Raw genomic sequence first — 14,308 nt, 5'->3', positions numbered from 1 at the left:
AAGACTATAACTACTATAATACTGCTCCTATGTACAAGAATATAACTACTATAATACTGCCTCCTATGTACAAGAATATAACTACTATAATACCGCCTCCTATGTACAAGAATATAACTACTATAATACTGCTCCTATGTACAAGAATATAACTACTATAATACTGCCTCCTATGTACAAGAATATAACTACTATAATACTGCCTCCTATGTACAAGACTATAACTACTATAATACTGCTCCTATGTACAGGAATATAACTACTATAATACTGCTCCTATGTACAATATAACTACTATAATACTAAATCGCCTATATATAAAGGAGAATTTTGATAAGTGAATCTGACAACTCATGTGAATCTTCTTCCTGCAGGTGAAGTTCTGGGATTACTGGGGCCGAATGGTGCAGGGAAATCTACATGTATTTTAATGGTGGCTGGTGAAGAGGAACCAACAGCCGGGGAGGTAAGTACACCACTGTCTACTGCCTATAAAGCCTTCTGAACTGTTTCTGAGAAAGTTGTGACACCCGAAAGGTCCACAGTTGTATCTCCTACAGTGGTTGTCACGTGGTTGAATTGCACATTTCCCCTATGTCCCATTCACTAACAGTTGGCAGAGATGCTGAAAATGGTGAGAAATTAAAGGGGTTCTCTGGGCTTTCACCTGGGTTAAAGATTGTTCCCTTAGAACTAACCTGTCTGCTGCGCCACCCATTCCTCTCAGACTGGCTGTGGGCTCTACCACCGCTTCTCCCTGTACACAGATTAATACATCCAGTGTCGGGGGAGCAGCCAATGGCAGGTCGAAACGGCGACGAGTCTTCCTTGCATCGCGGGTGACACTAGAGAGGCTCGTCACCATCTGCCATTGGCTGTGAATGAGCCCCAAGGGTTAGAACGGATGTGATTTCTGCAGGTGGTTCTGTGCAGTGCGGCTGACGACAACTCTGCGCTCCTGGGGTACTGTCCGCAGTCCACTCCTCTGTGGCCCAGCCTGACAGTGATCCAACATCTGGAGATCTATGCATCGGTGAACGGAATACAAAAAGACGACGCCGACCACGCCATAAAGCGGTAAACACGCTGCCCTGCAATGCCCCCCCCCCCTTCTGTCTGATATTTGGAGTGGCAGTGCATATGCTTGATGGGGGGACAAGGGACCCCCAGTTCTTGGGACTTGTACCTATCGATATGTTCCCTCTTGTCTTAGGGTGTCTGAGGTCCTGGAGCTGAAAGAACATCTCAGTAAACCTGCCAAGAAGCTGTCTGTCGGGGTGGCCAGAAAAGTAAGTGCCCCCCTGTTTGTGGCTTGATAGAAGGTGAAATTGTTTGAATCTGCATCCAGTGACCCCAAAAACCCTGAATGTAACATAATTATACCTTTCTGGATCAGTAGGAACCTACCCAGTAGTCTGGGGGCAAACTTTTTCTTCTGAAGCATGCTTACTTGCCCCCCACTGCTTGGGGCCACCCCTCTCTTTTCCGGACTTCCAGCGCTGCAGGTAAACACATGTTCGCCACTGCAGCCAATGAGTGGCTGCAGCATTGACGTTTCCCTCACCTCAATGGGTCACGTGGAAGTCCTGCAGCAGCGAAGGTCTGGAGAAGACAGCGGTGGACCCAAGGAGCTGGAACCACATCCCATGTACTCCACAGAAATTGTGGGGTTTCTCTCAGCTGGGAGTTTGTTACAATCGTATCCAGTCTAGACGATGCTTTGAGAGTTTAACACATCAGCTGCAGAAATCTCTCTCCTGTCCTGATAGTTTGTTACAATGTATCAGTGCAGATAACATGTATCAGTCTGGAGACCATGGGCGTCCGCAGGGAGGGGCAGCAGAAGTGGGAGAGGGGGGGGGGGGGCGGCGGCGGGGCACAGGGAGATGAACGCTTCCATTGTGGAAGCGCTCATCTCCATAGTCATCTGTATCGCCGTCCTCAGGATATAGATAGCTGTGCTGAGGCAGGGGAGGGAGAGGCGTGTCCCTTTCCCTTCCTCTGATAGGCTGCAGGCACTAGGACGGCAGCCTATCAGAGGCCGGCGCAGACGGCGCAATGACGTCATTGCGCCGCCTATTGCGCTGCCTGAGCCGTAGAGCGCGGGACACAGGCCGGAAGAGGCCTGCATTGCATCGCTGCCAAGGAGGTAAGTATAAGTGTTTATTTATTTTTGTGTACAATACTGGTGGCTACTGGCACATAATGGGGGGCTCTGGCTACTGGCACATAATGGGGGGCTGTCATTACTGGCACATAATGGGGGCTGTCATTACTGGCACATAATGGGGGCTGTCATTACTGGCACATAATGGGGGCTGTCATTACTGGCACATAATGGGGGCTGTCATTACTGGCACATAATGGGGGCTGTCATTACTGGCACATAATGGGGGCTGTCATTACTGGCACATAATGGGGGCTGTCATTACTGGCACATAATGGGGCTGTCATTACTGGCACATAATGGGGGGCTCTGGCTACTGGCACATAATGGGGGGCTGTCATTACTGGCACATAATGGGGGCTGTCATTACTGGCACATAATGGGGGTCTCTGGCTACTGGCACATAAGGTGGGGGCTGTCATTACTGGCACATAATGGGGGCTGTCATTACCGGCACAAGGGGGGGGCTGTCATTACTGGCACATAATGGGGGGCTCTGGCTACTGGCACATAATGGGGGGCTGTCATTACTGGCACATAATGGGGGCTGTCATTACTGGCACATAATGGGGGCTGTCATTACTGGCACATAATGGGGGCTGTCATTACTGGCACATAATGGGGGCTGTCATTACTGGCACATAATGGGGGCTGTCATTACTGGCACATAATGGGGGCTGTCATTACTGGCACATAATGGGGCTGTCATTACTGGCACATAATGGGGGCTGTCATTACTGGCACATAATGGGGGCTGTCATTACTGGCACATAATGGGGGCTGTCATTACTGGCACATAATGGGGGTCTCTGGCTACTGGCACATAAGGTGGGGGCTGTCATTACTGGCACATAATGGGGGCTGTCATTACCGGCACAAGGGGGGGGCTGTCATTACTGGCACATAATGGGGGCTGTCATTACTGGCACATAATGGGGGGCTGTCATTACGGGCACATAATGGGGGCTGTCATTACTGGCACATAATGGGGGGCTCTGGCTACTGGCACATAATGGGGGGCTGTCATTACTGGCACATAATGGGGGCTGTCATTACTGGCACATAATGGGGGCTGTCATTACTGGCACATAATGGGGGCTGTCATTACTGGCACATAATGGGGGCTGTCATTACTGGCACATAATGGGGGCTGTCATTACTGGCACATAATGGGGGCTGTCATTACTGGCACATAATGGGGCTGTCATTACTGGCACATAATGGGGTCTGTCATTACTGGCACATAATGGGGGCTGTCATTACTGGCACATAATGGGGGCTGTCATTACTGGCACATAATGGGGGTCTCTGGCTACTGGCACATAAGGTGGGGGCTGTCATTACTGGCACATAATGGGGGCTGTCATTACCGGCACAAGGGGGGGGCTGTCATTACTGGCACATAATGGGGGCTGTCATTACTGGCACATAATGGGGGGCTGTCATTACGGGCACATAATGGGGGCTGTCATTACTGGCACATAATGGGGGCTGTCATTACTGGCACATAATGGGGGCTGTCATTACTGGCACATAATAGGGGCTGTCATTACTGGCACATAATGGGGGCTGTCATTACTGGCACATAATGGGGGGCTCTGGCTACTGGCACATAATGTGGGGGCTGTCATTACTGGCACATAATGGGGGGCTGTCATTACTGGCACATAATGGGGGCTGTCATTACTGGCACATAATGGGGGCTGTCATTACTGGCACATGATGTGGGGGCTGTCATTACTGGCACATGATGGGGGGGCTATTATTACTGGCACATAATGGGGGCTGTCATTACTGGCACATGATGGGGGGCTGTCATTACTGGCACATGATGAGGGGGCTGTTATTACTGGCACATGATGGGGGGGCTGTTATTACTGGCACATGATAGGGGGGCTGTTATTACTGGCACATGATGAGGGGGCTGTTATTACTGGCACATGATGAGGGGGCTGTTATTACTGGCACATGATGGGGGGGCTGTTATTACTGGCACATGATGGGGGGGCTGTTATTACTGGCACATGATGGGGGCTGTTATTACAGGCACATTATTGGGGGCACTATAGGGGCATCTACTGAGGCCACAAAGAAGGGGTGTTTTATATGGGGGGCTCTGTACAGTAGCATTTTATACTGGGACACATTATGGTGGGTACTTTGGGGAAGGGGAGAGGAGTACTATGGGGTCATCTACGGGGGCACTGAGAAGGGGTATTTTATACTTGCAAATTATGGGGGACACTGAGGGCATCTACTGGGGCATTTTATACTGGTACATTATGGGGGGCACTAGAAGGAAGGGGGGGAGAGGAGCACTATAGAGGCATTTACTGGGGGCACTATATAGGGGTATATATGGGGACATTAGCTCAACTGGGGGCATTACAAGGGGGTATTTTTTGCACTGTCGCATTATAAGGAGAATTATTTCTACTGGGGGAGCTTTATTACTCCCCCATGGTATGACCCCCTAGTAGCAGCACCAGCCTCTCTCTGCTCTGCTATTCCTCTGCCCCTTCTCCAAATCCTTATTATGAAATCTTTCTCATTAGGATAAAACACAACATCAGCTCCGCCGAGCCCCCGGCCAAAGTGTGGAAGTGGTGTCCGAGATCCCCAAGGGCCGAGCCAAGTAATTGTAAGTGTTCATGTGAAATATGTTTATGTTATACACATATAGCCTACACTGTGCCACACAATATACAGTATACCTCTACACTGTGCCCCACAATATACAGTATACCTCTACACTGTGCCCCACAATATACAGTATACCTCTACACTGTGCCCCACAATATACAGTATACCTCTACACTGTGCCACACAATGTACAGTATACCGCTACACTGTGCCACACAATATACAGTATACCTCTACACTGTGCCCCACAATATACAGTATACCTCTACACTGTGCCCCACAATATACAGTATACCTCTACACTGTGCCCCACAATATACAGTATACCTCTACACTGTGCCCCACAATATACAGTATACCTCTACACTGTGCCCCACAATATACAGTATACCGCTACACTGTGACACACAATATACAGTATACCTCTACACTGTGCCCCACAATATACAGTATACCTCTACACTGTGCCCCACAATATACAGTATACCTCTACACTGTGCCCCACAATATACAGTATACCTCTACACTGTGCCCCACAATATACAGTATACCTCTACACTGTGCCCCACAATATACAGTATACCGCTACACTGTGCCACACAATATACAGTATACCTCTACACTGTGCCACACAATACACAGTATACCTCTACACTGTGCCCCACAATATACAGTATACCTCTACACTGTGCCCCACAATATACAGTATACCTCTACACTGTGCCACACAATATACAGTATACCTCTACACTGTGCCCCACAATATACAGTATACCGCTACACTGTGCCACACAATATACAGTATACCTCTACACTGTGCCCCACAATATACAGTATACCTCTACACTGTGCCCCACAATATACAGTATACCGCTACACTGTGCCCCCCAATATACAGTATACCTCTACACTGTGCCACACAATATACAGTATACCTCTACACTGTGCCCCACAATATACAGTATACCGCTACACTGTGCCACACAATATACAGTATACCGCTACACTGTGCCACACAATATACAGTATACCGCTACACTGTGCCACACAATATACAGTATACCTCTACACTGTGCCACACAATATACAGTATACCTCTACACTGTGCCACACAATATACAGTATACCGCTACACTGTGCCCCACAATATACAGTATACCTCTACACTGTGCCCCACAATATACAGTATACCTCTACACTGTGCCCCACAATATACAGTATACCTCTACACTGTGCCACACAATATACAGTATACCGCTACACTGTGCCACACAATATACAGTATACCTCTACACTGTGCCACACAATATACAGTATACCTCTACACTGTGCCCCACAATATACAGTATACCTCTACACTGTGCCCCACAATATACAGTATACCTCTACACTGTGCCCCACAATATACAGTATACCGCTACACTGTGCCCCACAATATACAGTATACCGCTACACTGTGCCCCACAATATACAGTATACCTCTACACTGTGCCACACAATATACAGTATACCTCTACACTGTGCCACACAATATACAGTATACCTCTACACTGTGCCACACAATATACAGTATACCTCTACACTGTGCCACACAATATATAGTATACCTCTACACTGTGCCACACAATATACAGTATACCTCTACACTGTGCCACACAATATACAGTATACCGCTACACTGTGCCCCACAATATACAGTATACCGCTACACTGTGCCCCACAATATACAGTATACCTCTACACTGTGCCCCACAATATACAGTATACCTCTACACTGTGCCCCACAATATACAGTATACCTCTACACTGTGCCCCACAATATACAGTATACCGCTACACTGTGCCACACAATATACAGTATACCTCTACACTGTGCCACACAATATACAGTATACCTCTACACTGTGCCACACAATATACAGTATACCTCTACACTGTGCCACACAATATACAGTATACCTCTACACTGTGCCACACAATATACAGTATACCTCTACACTGTGCCCCACAATATACAGTATACCTCTACACTGTGCCCCACAATATACAGTATACCGCTACACTGTGGCCCACAATATACAGTATACCTCTACACTGTGGCCCACAATATACAGTATACCTCTACACTGTGCCCCACAATATACAGTATACCTCTACACTGTGCCACACAATATACAGTATACCGCTACACTGTGCCACACAATATACAGTATACCTCTACACTGTGCCACACAATATACAGTATACCGCTACACTGTGCCACACAATATACAGTATACCGCTACACTGTGCCACACAATATACAGTATACCGCTACACTGTGCCACACAATATACAGTATACCGCTACACTGTGCCACACAATATACAGTATACCTCTACACTGTGCCCCACAATATACAGTATACCTCTACACTGTGCCACACAATATACAGTATACCGCTACACTGTGCCACACAATATACAGTATACCTCTACACTGTGCCACACAATATACAGTATACCTCTACACTGTGCCACACAATATACAGTATACCTCTACACTGTGCCCCACAATATACAGTATACCGCTACACTGTGCCACACAATACACAGTATACCTCTACACTGTGCCACACAATACACAGTATACCTCTACACTGTGCCCCACAATATACAGTATACCTCTACACTGTGCCCCACAATATACAGTATACCTCTACACTGTGCCCCACAATATACAGTATACCTCTACACTGTGCCCCACAATATACAGTATACCTCTACACTGTGCCACACAATATACAGTATACCTCTACACTGTGCCACACAATATACAGTATACCTCTACACTGTGCCACACAATATACAGTATACCTCTACACTGTGCCACACAATATACAGTATACCTCTACACTGTGCCACACAATATACAGTATACCTCTACACTGTGCCCCACAATATACAGTATACCTCTACACTGTGCCACACAATATACAGTATACCTCTACACTGTGCCCCACAATATACAGTATACCTCTACACTGTGCCCCACAATATACAGTATACCGCTACACTGTGCCACACAATATACAGTATACCTCTACACTGTGCCACACAATATACAGTATACCTCTACACTGTGCCACACAATATACAGTATACCTCTACACTGTGCCCCACAATATACAGTATACCTCTACACTGTGCCCCACAATATACAGTATACCGCTACACTGTGGCCCACAATATACAGTATACCTCTACACTGTGCCACACAATATACAGTATACCTCTACACTGTGCCACACAATATACAGTATACCTCTACACTGTGCCACACAATATACAGTATACCTCTACACTGTGCCACACAATATACAGTATACCTCTACACTGTGCCACACAATATACAGTATACCTCTACACTGTGCCACACAATATACAGTATACCGCTACACTGTGCCCCACAATATACAGTATACCGCTACACTGTGCCCCACAATATACAGTATACCTCTACACTGTGCCACACAATATACAGTATACCTCTACACTGTGCCCCACAATATACAGTATACCGCTACACTGTGCCACACAATATACAGTATACCTCTACACTGTGCCACACAATATACAGTATACCTCTACACTGTGCCCCACAATATACAGTATACCTCTACACTGTGCCCCACAATATACAGTTTACCTCTACACTGTGCCCCACAATATACAGTATACCGCTACACTGTGGCCCACAATATACAGTGTACCTCTACACTGTGCCACACAATATACAGTGTACCTCTACACTGTGCCCCACAATATACAGTGTACCTCTACACTGTGCCCCACAATATACAGTGTACCGCTACACTGTGCCCCACAATATACAGTGTACCGCTACACTGTGCCCCACAATATACAGTGTACCGCTACACTGTGCCACACAATATACAGTATACCTCTACACTGTGCCACACAATATACAGTATACCTCTACACTGTGCCACACAATATACAGTATACCTCTACACTGTGCCCCACAATATACAGTATACCGCTACACTGTGCCACACAATATACAGTATACCTCTACACTGTGCCACACAATATACAGTGTACCTCTACACTGTGCCACACAATATACAGTATACCTCTACACTGTGCCCCACAATATACAGTATACCTCTACACTGTGCCCCACAATATACAGTATACCGCTACACTGTGGCCCACAATATACAGTATACCTCTACACTGTGCCACACAATATACAGTATACCGCTACACTGTGCCACACAATATACAGTATACCGCTACACTGTGCCACACAATGTACAGTATACCTCTACACTGTGCCACACAATGTACAGTATACCTCTACACTGTGCCACACAATGTACAGTATACCGCTACACTGTGCCACACAATGTACAGTATACCTCTACACTGTGCCACACAATGTACAGTATACCGCTACACTGTGCCCCACAATATACAGTATACCTCTACACTGTGCCCCACAATATACAGTATAGCGCTACACTGTGCCCCACAATATACAGTATACCTCTACACTGTGCCACACAATATACAGTATACCTCTACACTGTGCCACACAATATACAGTATACCGCTACACTGTGCCACACAATATACAGTATACCTCTACACTGTGCCACACAATATACAGTATACCGCTACACTGTGCCCCACAGTATACCGCTACACTGTGCCACACAATATACAGTGTACCTCTACACTGTGCCCCACAATATACAGTGTACCTCTACACTGTGCCACACAATATACAGTGTACCTCTACACTGTGCCACACAATATACAGTATACCGATACACTGTGTAGTCTGTTCTTTAAGCACCATAGTTTTGTGGCGGCGGACAGAAAATAATCTGGAAGTGCCCCTCCCGAGACCAGGCTCTGGATCCGCCACTGCACAGCTCATGTGTTATTATACATTGTGATAATGAATATTTCCCTCCCCTTCATTACATTCTCATAAACAAGCAGAGCATGGATGTCAATAAAATTATGCCCCCCCCTGGAAAAATTTCTGCGGACGCCCATGCTGGAGACTTGTCTAGATGGTAACAAACCCTCACCTGGGAGAAGTATTAGGCCAGGACCAGTTTTCAGCCTCCGGAGAAAAAAAAAAAAAAAGTTTTCATTTACTGACAGCAAGCACAGATGGTGAGAATGGTAAAAAACATAAAGCGTATTAGAAAGTTGCAGAAAGTGGCATGGTATGAATGGATAAATGAAGAGAATGAAACCCAATGATATAAAGGTCACCCACACACTTCCTGCTAGGTTTGCTTCGCCATCAGCATGCTGGGTAACCCGACCGTCGCCCTCCTGGATGAACCGTCCACCGGTCTGGATCCAAAAGGGCAGCAGAGACTGTGGTGAGTGACATCGCACCGCTGCCCATAGACATGAGACTTCTGGGTACATGGTCAGGGGGTGGCCAGCTTGGTGAACATGGATCAGATTCTTCTATTACTTCCCCCCTGGAGATAAGCGGCGCCGGAGGTGTCATCAGGCAATCATAATGGGTTATTTGGGACTACAGGGAGATATCTATTGCCGAGCGATCTCCGGTGCCCCCCGTCTTCACGTCTCTTGTTTATTACAGGAGAGCCATCCGAGCAGCTTTCCGGAACAAGGAGCGAGGAGCCATCCTGACCACGCACTACATGGAGGAGGCAGAAGCCGTGTGTGACCGCGTCGCCATTATGGTGTCCGGGAAGCTCAGGTGACGGGGATTTATATCAGGGGGTCACATCCCATCTGATGGCCCAAGCATTTCACTCCTCTGGTTCATGGATCCAGGTGCTGACAACTAGAATGGGAACCCCCATGCTTTACACTGCTGTCTGTCTCCAGGTGCATCGGGTCCATCCAGCAGCTGAAGAGTAAGTTTGGTAAAGGTTACCTCCTGGAGATGAAGGTGAAGGATTCCCAGCGGGCGGATGAGATTCACCAGGAGGTCGTCCGGATGTTCCCACAGGCAGACAGGCAGGACAGGTAATGAGAGGACCTTCTCAGACCTTCTCACGCAGTCACATCAGAGCGGAGGACAACCTGCATTTCATCTCCACAGGTTCTCCTCGCTGCTGGTCTACAAGATCCCTATGGAGAACGTGCAGTCCTTATCTCAGGCTTTCTCTCAGCTGGAGGAAGGTAAGTCTTCTTTGTACAATGGACCTACCCCAGCGCTGTACAGCAGGGGTCTGCAGGATGAGGGTCTACAGCTGTGGTGACCACTGGTGCCACCACAAGATCTACAACCAGATGTCAGACCTGGGCCAGAGCATAAGGGCAGGAAGTGTAGTCATGGGGGCACAGGAGCTCGTTTCTGTGATAACCTGAGATGGGAGAATGTATTGTGGTGAACATGTCTATAGGATGGAAGTGATGGTTGTGTCTTCTCCCGTCTACAGCAAAGCGAGCCCATGACATTGAGGAGTACAGCTTCTCCCAGTCCACCCTGGAGCAGGTACCGTACACGTTACTGCCCATTCTGAGGGCTATTGGAGCCTCGTGGGGTTAATAGAGGGAGGTTCTGCTCAGAGGACTCCCCTTCTGTTACCTCCATACATGCTAATAGTACAGTGGACGCCCCTTTAAGTGAGAGGTCATCGTCTTCACCTTCGCTTCCCTCTGTTTCCCCAGGTTTTCCTTGAGTTGGCCAAAGAGCAGGAGAAAGAGGACTGTGACCAGGACGCCATGTTCAAATGGAGGCCCCTGAAGACGGAGAGCGCCTGACAAGCAGTCAGGGCATGCTGAGACTAGTAGTGTCTCCCCAACCAAAGGTGCAGGAGGGTTCTGCGTGGCCTTATACACAACGAGGGGCGAGTAAAGGGTTAATGAGCTCCCAGTTTCTTATACTACTATATAATGGACAATGTGCATCGGAACGTTTATTGCAATATCACTGACTGTTACATTGTACCTTCTTCTTATCTCTCCCAATTATATCTATGTCCTCAGTCACACCAGCGCACAGGAACTGTCCAGTTGTCAGAAACAAAATTTTAGACATTATCACACAGTACATAAAACGTAACTGGTACAAGGCATGAGGTCCACGCACCGACAGTGCAATCAAACCAAAACAAAACTGTAGGGAAAACCGTACAAACCAAAGACAAATTAAGGGAGGGTTGGTGGGAAACGGTGGGGGCATAAAGATAGAGGTGCACCCCTCTACTTTCTCTACTTGCATCCTAAAAATCCCCACATTTTCCCAATGTGCCCCCCCCCCCCCCCCAGTGCGGGTTTATCAGGGGACTGCAGAGGTTCTTCCTAGCGCAAATATTTAACACTGGACTATGGACTGATCACAGCATTTACACCAGACTGTGGACTGAGCGACCGCAGCATTTACTCTAGACCAGTGGTGGCGAAACTATGGCACGGATGCCAGAGGCGGCATTCAGATCCCTCTCTGTGGGCTCGCCACACCGTGGAAAAAGTCTGTGGTGCACCAATATGCCTTAGACTTTTCCTGTCCCTCATCAGCGCTGGGCGCGCTATGAACGGCACAGGCAGCGCACTGAATGTAGGCAGGATGTTATAGCTAAATAATAGAGTACATGGAAGATACACTATACTGGACTGTAGTATTCAGGGTAAATTACCCTTTTGGCATTTGTGATAAATAAGGGTGTTTTGGGTTGCAGTTTGGGTACTCGGTCTGTAAAAGGTTCACCATCACTGGTCTAGACTATGGTCTGACTGCAGCGTTTACACAGGACTGACTGCAGCATTTACACTAGATTATGGACTGACTGCAGCATTTACACAAGACTGACTGACTGCAGCGTTTACACTAGATTATGGACTGACTGCAGCGTTTACACAAGACTGACTGACTGCAGCATTTACACTAGATTATGGACTGACTGCAGCGTTTACACTAGATTATGGACTGACTGCAGCATTTACACAAGACTGACTGACTGCAGCGTTTACACTAGATTATGGACTGACTGCAGCATTTACACAAGACTGACTGACTGCAGCGTTTACACTAGATTATGGACTGACTGCAGCGTTTACACAAGACTGACTGACTGCAGCATTTACACTAGATTATGGACTGACTGCAGCGTTTACATTAGATTATGGACTGACTGCAGCGTTTACACAAGACTGACTGACTGCAGCGTTTACACTAGATTATGGACTGACTGCAGCGTTTACACAAGACTGACTGACTGCAGCATTTACACTAGATTATGGACTGACTGCAGCGTTTACACTAGATTATGGACTGACTGCAGCATTTACACAAGACTGACTGACTGCAGCGTTTACACTAGATTATGGACTGACTGCAGCATTTACACAAGACTGACTGACTGCAGCGTTTACACTAGATTATGGACTGACTGCAGCGTTTACACAAGACTGACTGACTGCAGCATTTACACTAGATTATGGACTGACTGCAGCGTTTACATTAGATTATGGACTGACTGCAGCGTTTACACAAGACTGACTGACTGCAGCGTTTACACTAGATTATGGACTGACTGCAGCGTTTACACAAGACTGACTGACTGCAGCATTTACACTAGATTATGGACTGACTGCAGCGTTTACACTAGATTATGGACTGACTGCAGCATTTACACAAGACTGACTGACTGCAGCGTTTACACTAGATTATGGACTGACTGCAGCATTTACACAAGACTGACTGACTGCAGCGTTTACACTAGATTATGGACTGACTGCAGCGTTTACACAAGACTGACTGACTGCAGCATTTACACTAGATTATGGACTGACTGCAGCGTTTACACAAGACTGACTGACTGCAGCGTTTACACTAGATTATGGACTGACTGGAGAGTTTACACAAGACTGACTGACTGCAGCGTTTACACTAGTTTATAGACTGACTGCAGCATTTACACTAGATTATGGACTGACTGCAGCATTTACACAAGACTGACTGACTGCAGCGTTTACACTAGATTATGGACTGACTGCAGCATTTACACTAGATTATGGACTGAATGCAGCATTTACACAAGACTGACTGACTGCAGTGTTTACACTAGATTATGGACTGAATGCAGCGTTTACACTAGATTATGGACTAAATGCAGCGTTTACACTAGATTATGGACTGACTGCAGCGTTTACACTAGACTGTGGACTAACTGCATTTACACCAGACTATAGACTGATTGCAGAACTTACAGTTGACTATGTCCCGACTGACTGAGCGCAGCGTTTACGATAGACTATAGACTGACTGCAGCATCTACACCAGACTGTGGACTGACTGACTGCTGCATTTACCGTACACTAGACTGTGGACTGACTGCAGTGTTTACTTCAGACTATAGACTGACTGATCACAGTATTTACACTAGACCAGGGATGGCCAACCTGCGGCTCTCCAGCTGTTGTAAAACTACAACTCCCAGCATTCCCAGCTGTAGGCTGATAGCTGTAGGCAGTCTGGGCATGCTGGGAG

General features: G+C 47.1%; 1 protein-coding gene across 1 annotated transcript in view; it reads left to right on the top strand.

Moving 5' to 3' along the window:
- The window catches only part of LOC121005829 (ABC-type organic anion transporter ABCA8-like), a 101,241-nt gene extending 89,594 nt beyond the window's left edge, over positions 1-11,647 (top strand). The window contains exons 32-40 of the mRNA XM_040438590.1: positions 375-466; positions 920-1,077; positions 1,214-1,289; positions 10,123-10,217; positions 10,448-10,567; positions 10,699-10,839; positions 10,916-10,995; positions 11,256-11,311; positions 11,488-11,647. Coding sequence (XP_040294524.1) covers positions 375-466; positions 920-1,077; positions 1,214-1,289; positions 10,123-10,217; positions 10,448-10,567; positions 10,699-10,839; positions 10,916-10,995; positions 11,256-11,311; positions 11,488-11,580 — 911 coding nt within the window. The 3' untranslated portion in view covers positions 11,581-11,647. The remainder of the gene's footprint in view (positions 1-374; positions 467-919; positions 1,078-1,213; positions 1,290-10,122; positions 10,218-10,447; positions 10,568-10,698; positions 10,840-10,915; positions 10,996-11,255; positions 11,312-11,487) is intronic.
- Positions 11,648-14,308: the final 2,661 nt, after the last annotated feature.

This window comes from Bufo bufo, chromosome 6 (assembly GCF_905171765.1).
Source record: "Bufo bufo chromosome 6, aBufBuf1.1, whole genome shotgun sequence".
In the NCBI taxonomy this organism is placed as follows: domain Eukaryota; kingdom Metazoa; phylum Chordata; class Amphibia; order Anura; family Bufonidae; genus Bufo; species Bufo bufo.
Note: the sequence above shows the minus strand (reverse complement) of the source record. Positions and strands in the feature narration are given on the sequence as shown.